Raw genomic sequence first — 8447 nt, 5'->3', positions numbered from 1 at the left:
ATTGAATAAACATAATAAATGGTACTCTCTCCGTCCCACAAGAATATGCACTTTTTCCTTTTTAGTTGGTCCCACAAAAATATGCACTTTCTAATTTTGTAAACTCTTTTCACTCTAATGAGGTGGGACCCATTCTTCACTAATAATACTTTAATTATATTTTCTCTCTACCTCTCTCTTACTTTTCCATTTTTGCATTAAAACCCGTACCAAACCCAAAGTACATATTCTTTGGGGATTGAAGGAGTATTGGTTTGTTGACTTTGACTTTTGACTTTGAGATGTTGATCAAATGATAGACTTCAAGTTTTGGAGTGTAAGTTTAAAAAAAAAACTAAATTGATGCATTATATTTTACTCAGCGATATTTTATCTCCAAGTTAGCCAATTGCTATTTCTTGATGGAACAAATTACAATATTATCTGCTATAGATGTGAATTCTTTTTTTTTTTTGGGATAAAGTCATGCAATTATAATACTAAATAGGTAAAACTTTTTTTCTGCACCTAGGTTAGATGGCAATTTCCCAAACTTGCCAGCCCAGATCTCGCATAGAGAGAGAGAAAATAAGTTCATTGAGATAATAAAACTAATAAGAACTCTTGATTAAAATACATAATTAAGAGTTGAATTTTCAAAACCAAAATCTGAAAAAAATTGATTAGTCGAGTAACAAGACACCAAGGCTAGTTGAATAAATGGTCAAGTAATATAAAAAACATTAAAACTTAGAGAACAACTTTAAACATAAAATTTGAATTATAGATTCATAACCAAATCATCATGTATTTACGTCATAAAAAATAATTTTTAGAATAATGTTAACTAGTGCTTCCAAATATCTTATCAAGTTTGATGGATTTTCATCTCCAACAAATTTCGAATATAATGATACTTCAACTCTACGTGCTTGGTTTTAAAGTGAAATGTTTGATTTCCCAAAAAACTTTACAGCCACACCATTTCCTTACTTTCCTGCGTGACAACTACATATTTGGCCTATGTAATAATAGATAAAACGACAGTCTCTTGCAAATACGAAATCCACTATATAGCATTGCCAGCACAAGTAAATACATTCCCTGTGCTTCTTCTTCCATCAAGACCATTAGAAAGACAAGTCTGCATCCACATAACTTACCAGCTCAACATTCTTGCCATTGAAACATAAAACCTTTTCAATGATAACTTTTCGGTTAGTAAAACCAACACACTCACATAAGAATTGACGTTTTGATAATGATAGTGTACTTGAAACTAACCTTGAAGAGACAAAAGTGACCGAAGTGCAAGCAAAGGGGGAAAGGATACACTCGAAGTTAAGGAAAGGATACCGTACTCGAAGTTAAGGAATTTGACAAAAGTAAAACCAACACACTCACATAAGAATTGTCTCATGTCGTCAAGTTTAATACAGTCCTTGTTCTGTTGTTGATTGCCGCGAATAAAGATTGACCCATGTACCAGTTCGATGTAACGAACGCATTTCTCCATGGAGAGTTGAAGAATGAAGTATATATGAAAGCACCCAAGGGCAGACACATATAGAAATAGGGTGGGTGGGGCTAAAGCCCTCAATGAAAATATTTTTAAAACATTTTGCTTCTATAAATTTAATGTAAATTATTGTCTAAAAGTCATTACAAATAATCTAAAACACCTAAAAATATTACTTTGGAACAAAATTTAGAAATCACAGCCTCTATTGATATTTTTTTCTGCGTCCGCCCATGGTTTAAGCACCTCCTGACTTCTCTGAAGGCTTTAAGACATGCGAAGGATGTCGCCTAAAAGAGGCTTTATATGGGTTGAAGCAATCTCCGGGAGTGTGGTTCGGAAGGCTCGCCCATGCAAAATAACTCAGATCATACATTGCTTTTGTCACATGTCTAATCATATATGTTAATGAAATGATTATCATAGATGAGTATTTGGAGGAATTCAAGGAGTTTGAAGAAAGACATGGATAATAGTCCAACACTCCAACATAACAAATAAACTCTAAGATCAACAAAAAAGACAACAATGAAACCATAACGCACTTTGGATTGAAATTGGACCAAAAACTTGGTTCAGTAACGAATCAAACATTTCCTTATTTCCATTTTCTAAATCATGAAATGTGGCCTCATACATAAAAATGCAAACTTTGTTGTAGAATGAAACCTTTGAAATTGGTACTCCTACATTGTTTTAGTTTTGTTACCATTTTCAATAGGAAACATCGTCTCAATCTCAATAGAAATCCAGCTGCTGTGCTAAATGATTTCTTTCTAATTCAAAGTTGGCAGCAATTAAATTCCAAATAAATTGATGTTCTTTGCTAAAAAATAAACCATATTAATGTGAGAGTTTTCCAGGCCCTGGAATCATGCTTTAAAAAGCGGCCTGTAATTGCAGATCCTGAATCCCAAATCTCCATCGCCTTCTTCTCCACAATATCTGCATATTTATTGATTCCAGTTATTGTATCACTCTCTTTATTATACATATAAATATAAAGATAATGATAATGATATACTACCTGAAAATTGAAGGAGAAGAGTGAGAGAGAGGTTCACTTCAAACCCTGGATTGTTGACTTGAGGCGGAAATGAAGCTCAAAATCGTCCACCAGAATCAGGAGAGCCGCGTCGGAGGCGAGGAGCTGGAGATGAAGAAGGAAGCGGTGGAGACGGCGCAGATTCGTGAGGATCGGATTCCTTATTTTGATCCGCTCCTTGTTTCCGTGAGTTTTTCCAACTTTATGCTGCTGTGGATGTTTTTTCTCCTGTTAATGTATCGGATCTGGTTGATTTAGGGCAAGAGGAAGAGGAAGCCGAAGGAGCTGATCGACGAGATTTCCCCCAATTTTGTGCGGCGGAGGAAGAGTTTCTCTTCGTCGAAATCGAAAGATGTGAGAGTCCCCCCGTTTTCGTGTTTGAAGTTCAAATGTAGTGAATTGGTTTGCTGGTTAATAGTTTTAGGGTTTTCTGTTGATTTACAACTTTTAGTTTCACCTGTTTTGATCGGAGAAGATGATATGCAGATGGATGTGATGCACGGCTAAATTCCACAAATGTACGTCTGATATCCGCCATTTGTACCCGGAACAAAAACATTTCCAGTGATGGGAAAGACGCGTGAGCCTCTCGCGTGTTTGCGGATACACTCGTCAGCCTCTCGCGTGTTTGATAAACTCCCAAAGTCGGATCTTGTGAGGAAGAGGAAGAGGAAGAGGCCGTTGCCGGCTCGAATTCCCGGGCTTCTGAGGAACTCTCCCTTGGAAAAGGGATGAAATGGCCTCGAGTTCATCCGATTCTCACGATACATCTCCATCACTGTCATCAATTGTATCAATTTCATCACAATCGGAATCCTCGACGTGGTGAATTAGAGGGTGGAAGTCTGGCGGAGCCTCGGTGTGGCGGCGGTGGCAGAGATTATTGGGAAGCAGCAGCCTTTTGCGGTGGTTGGGTTTTTTGGCGGATGCGAATGCTGCTACGGGTGAGAATCTGTTGCTGCGGTGGAAGGGATAGGGAGACGTGTAGCAGATTAAACACGCGAGAGGCTGACGCGTGTATCCGCAAACACGCGAGAGGCTCACGCGTCTTTCCTCCCATCACTGGAAATGTTTTTTTTCCGGGTACAAATGGCGGATATCATCTCCCATGACGTACATTCGTGGAATTTAGCCTGTGATGCACAATATCCAGTTCCGGTTTTCCCCAATTTATTTTAGCAGACTTCATTATAACCTCTGAAGATAGTAAAGGAACTCAATTTTCTAATATTAGGAACTCCAATTGTGATTTGTGATAACTTTTCTTTGCTGACTCCATGCTAATAATAGTTCATTATGATGATGCATCTTGCTCTAATTTAGTGTTATGGAGCTGTCAAGGCGAATGCGTTATTCTTGAAATTTTGTTCTCGTGGGATGTGAATTCTGTTCCATTAATCTCTGAACTTATGTGGAAATTGTTGAGCAGGGTGTTCCTGATAGTGGAAGAAGGTCACGGAGGTTAGTTCAGTACATGAAACTTCACGAACCTTCTATAGAAGGTGCTTGCTAACACTCATCTTCTCTTCTGGGGCAGTAAAGGAGATGGTGGTGGGTCGAACAGTACTGTCCAAGTCAAGTCACCTACCATGATCCGAGCCGAGGAATTCCTGTTGAGTTTGGGCAGTGACCAGCCTTCTTTCATGAAATCATTAGTGAGATCACATGTTGCCAGCTGTTTCTGGATGGTATGTCTGGAGCGGTGTCGTCGTTGGGCCTTGAATGTTTTTGTTAATTAGTTATTTCACCTTCCGTTTGCATTACCATTTCTGTGCAGGGTCTTCCCGGGCCATTCTGTAAGATACATTTACCTGGCAATGACATTGAAGTTATTCTTGAAGATGAAAATGGTGAAGAGTTTCCAATTAAATATATCGCGAACAAGACGGGTCTAAGTGCTGGATGGAGAAAGTTTGTTGCTGGAAACAAATTGGTCGAAGGAGATGTTCTGATCTTCCAACTTACTGTGCCCTGCCGGTTTAAGGTGATGCAGTCAGGCACTGTTTTATTGCAATTTATCTTTTATATTCTCATAAACATATTTTGATATAGATATTGCTGTATTATTGCTGCACCCCATTACTGTTACGATATCTTCATATCGAAAAGAGCAACCGTTGAACATTTTCCTTTTATGAACAAGTATACCATTAATCTTCTCAAAGTGTCTCACCTTTAAATTGTGACTGCTGTCTAGAATAAAGTAACATTCCTCTCAGGTGTTTAAGGTTATTGTTCCATATAGGGTTGATGAATTCCAATTAATATAAATAAGTCCATTGGCAGAAACTGTTATAGTTGAACATTTGTTGTCCTAAACCTGATCTATCAACTGCGGAATGAGAATTGTATTCCGATTACCGTGACAGGTTGCCGATCCTATTTGTTGAACATTTTGTCTTTGCATATTCTCTACTAAATATTTCCTCCCGGGTGCTATTAATAATCCAACTTTAGCATTTTGGTTGTTATTTTGATTCTAAAATTGTCTTCTCATCTTCTAGGTATACATAATAAGAGCAAATGATATGAATGAAGTTGATGGTGCTCTTAGCCTTCTAATTTTGGATTCACAAACAAAGCAAAATGATGCAGGTTCGTCGGTTAATTTTCTTTTTTTTTGTTTCGTTTAAATTATCTTCCCATGGTGGCTCTTATTCTTTTCTTGTGAACCGGATGTTGAAATAACCTGAAACTTCAAATACTGAACCAGCTGTGGATGCTCAAAGCAAGAACAAGAGACGTCCGAAATCTCTTCCCATAATGGTCGTGCAGAAGAAGAAACAAAAGGCAGGTCCGGTAGGACCCCAATTAGGTCTGCTAGAGGAACAGTCCGGAAACGATAGCGATGAGGTTGCTTCTGAAGTCTTAGAGGGTGCCAAGTTATCCGGATCTTTTCATTTCAAAGACGTAAAAAACATCGAGGAATTTCACATTGTGGTGAATGGCGTATGCATCGACTCCGACCTTCCAGAAGACATTCACAGAAAATACTACGAACTCTGCTGCAGCAAGAATTCATTTCTTCACGACCGGCTTCTTCCAGGCCTCTACAGCAAGCTAGCTGCTGGTATGATTGTCGAAACTATAAACATCGCTGATTCCATACGCGGGTGCAAGCCGACCACCCCAAGGAAGGATTTTGAAGTATGGGAGAAGTCTCTGAGGTCCTTCGAGCTTCTGGGGTTGAACGTGGGATTCATACGATCTCGTCTACGTGAACTGCAGAAGTTGGCTTTCGAGACGGAAGACAGCTCGGAGATAAGAAGGTTCTTGGAAGTGCAGAAGGAACAAAGCAGGATCAAAGATGAGATTCAGAAACTTGAAGCAAAGATTGTGGAACAAAGAGAAGTTTCTGCGAAATGTGATGAGGAAATAGAGAAGTTGAGGAGTAAGAAAGAGAGCTTTGAGCTCAAGTTTCAAGTAGAGGTTGACGCACCTTGGTAATATTGTATATTAGCAACTTTGCTTCACGAAACAGACTAGTACAGTATATGTAGTTAGCATTGTTATTTGCTTGCTCTCTAATATAGATTAAATCTTTTGTTCTTCTAGTACATCCAATTATATACTAGTATAAAAATATGACTGTTAAATTTGGTATTGGTGTTGTTTTAATTAGTTTTTGGTGGGTAATTTGTTTTTGTGGGTACCTTTAGCTGCAAATGTTTCTAAATGCACTTAGCATAAGTTGTTTTTAGCCATTTTTTATCTTTAAGTATAAGTGATCTGTTTTTTTGGCACGAGAATTAAGAAAATATTATTCCATTCGTTCTATGTTAATAAAGACTTTTCATTTTCTGCACTTGTTTTGGAAAAATAATAGTAATAAATAATTAAAGTGGAGATTTTCATTTTTTACATTATTCATTCTCTTACTTTACTTTTTTTTCCGTTTTAACTATTTATTACTCCCCCCGTCCAACTGAAGATGGCCGACTTTCCTTTATCTTTGTCCCAACCGAGATGACCCATTACAATAAAATGGAAACACTTTTTTATATACCTTATTTTCTCTCTTATTTTACTCTATTCGGTCAACACATCTTTCTTGGGATGAAGGGAGTATTATTTATTCAAAATGTGTGACGCCCCGGAATTTCGTTCCTTTCTTTCGAGATAAATCGGATTTATTAGCTTAATTAATTTTCGTTTAGAAGGCGTGTGGACGTAGAATTTCCATTGTAATTTCCGACTTTGGAATAAATTAAGTATTTTTGTTGGGAGAAACAAAGTGCAAAAAAATTATTTTAAGGATAAAAGTAAATGACATACTTTTATTAGAGAAATGTGGTTACACTTTGAGGAAAATCAAGAAGTATTATTGCAAGGAAATAAGGATGTTATAGTACATGATTTTAGCTACCAACACTACTACAAGAACCAACACTACTACCAGGTAAAAGAATAAGGCATGGCTTTAGCTACTTTGGGGAAGTAGATAATGAGGATGACATGAGCAAAGATACTACTCCCCTCCTTTCTCCCTTTCTCGGTTTTGGCTCCCCCGCAAAACTCTAAATTTGCCAGCCAATGCCTCTTCTTGGACAGCCACAAACCTCCAAAATGGGGCTAGGAGGGCAGTCTCCCTTACTAGATCTCCACGCCTACCAAACCTGTCAAAGTGATACCAAAATGAAATGAGGTCAAAGTGCAATAAATCATGGAAGAATGATGTAAGATAAAAGAGGACAAGGATCTTGGAGAAAGCAACACAGAGGCTGCTCCATAAGGACGATGTGGAGCTGCCAAGGATCTTACAAAATGGAAATAGAACCATTCTGGACAAAGTCTCGTGACCTCAGCACAAGCACAAATAGAGAAACTGTTTTGTTCCTCCACAAGAGCCAAGGAAGTAGGGAATTTGCCAAAGGAGCAGTCCCCAAAGCTTACACCATTTTTGAGTGAACAACAATATCACAAAGCTCAAAAGAGAGCCAACATTGCAGCCCCAAAATAGAAGCACAATCTCCAAAATTTCAGGCACAAAATGCCAAATAGTTGAGCTATATAAGAGACCACAACCTTCGTTCCCCTTCCCACTTTTTCGACACCTAAGTTTCACATTATATCATAGGAAGAGAGCGGGGGGGAGGGGGGGGGGGCGCCATGGGCGGCCTTAAGAAGAATTCAAAGAAAGGAAATAGAAGGGATCTTCCAAGAATCCATATTTTATTAAATAAGAGAATAAATAATTGTGTTAGAGAAAATAGAATTTTCTGGAATTAGTAAAGACAATAATTAAACTCTGCAGAGCAGTGAAGCCCGAGGTAGGATTAAGAAATATCCTATAAGTCGAGACTAAGATATATGTGCTATCCTTTAGGATGCATGCATTCTTTTCTCAGGAAAAATAGTTCAAGTACTAATTAGCGAGCTACGCTATTTATTTTCAAATGATAAATTCCTTCAAGGGTAAGTGATGCCAGACGAGAGTTGTTATTTGGAGATACGCGTAGCAGGTGAGCTTTCTTTTTAATATCCAGCACATTAGTGTGGATATAAATCAAACACTTGTGAAAATATGAAAAATCATCTTTTCTCAAAATGTAGCTGTGATTCTTTTCAAAATGTTTTCATGCCATAAAATGTTTATTGTTGAGGCCAATATGTTGGACTATATGCTTGAGGGTTTTGGCGATCCCAAAACATGTTAACGAATTCGGTTCCCAATATGACCGCAAATCCTATTCGGAATTTTGTGCACAAGGGCCGTGAGCCATCCAAGGGGGTTGGCCGGCTATGGTGTCCGTGAAGGTGGCCACCTTCTCGGTACACAACTTACAGATATGGTATGAGTATTGAAGAACTTAGACTGATCAGTCGGACTTTTAAGATCACAAAAGAATTTAGTAAGCTCGGGTCTTTTTAAGAAAACCCTCGTGTGTTACTGTTGATGGATGA

At 38.1% G+C, this 8447-nt stretch overlaps 1 protein-coding gene across 1 annotated transcript; it reads left to right on the top strand.

Annotated features, from left to right (window-relative positions):
* The first annotated feature begins 2144 nt into the window (after positions 1-2144).
* On the top strand, positions 2145-6146 carry LOC121806209 (B3 domain-containing protein Os01g0234100-like). Its single transcript, XM_042206168.1, has 7 exons — positions 2145-2729; positions 2802-2897; positions 3973-4004; positions 4081-4231; positions 4321-4527; positions 5048-5138; positions 5257-6146. The coding sequence occupies exons 1-7, from the start codon at positions 2595-2597 to the stop codon at positions 5988-5990; spliced, it is 1446 nt and encodes a 481-aa protein (XP_042062102.1). The 5' UTR covers positions 2145-2594; the 3' UTR covers positions 5991-6146.
* The last annotated feature ends 2301 nt before the right edge of the window (positions 6147-8447 follow it).

Source organism: Salvia splendens, chromosome 6, assembly GCF_004379255.2.
Source record: "Salvia splendens isolate huo1 chromosome 6, SspV2, whole genome shotgun sequence".
NCBI classification, from domain to species: domain Eukaryota; kingdom Viridiplantae; phylum Streptophyta; class Magnoliopsida; order Lamiales; family Lamiaceae; genus Salvia; species Salvia splendens.
Note: the sequence above shows the minus strand (reverse complement) of the source record. Positions and strands in the feature narration are given on the sequence as shown.

Bases quoted from the DNA above. Each gene is read 5' to 3' on its own strand.
- LOC121806209 (XM_042206168.1), top strand. From the start codon at position 2,595: ATGAAGCTCAAAATCGTCCACCAGAATCAGGAGAGCCGCGTCGGAGGC. The intron at 4,005-4,080 runs GTTAGTTCAGTA...CTTCTGGGGCAG, and splicing joins AGTGGAAGAAGGTCACGGAG to TAAAGGAGATGGTGGTGGGT. The intron at 4,528-5,047 runs GTGATGCAGTCA...CTCATCTTCTAG, and splicing joins CTGTGCCCTGCCGGTTTAAG to GTATACATAATAAGAGCAAA.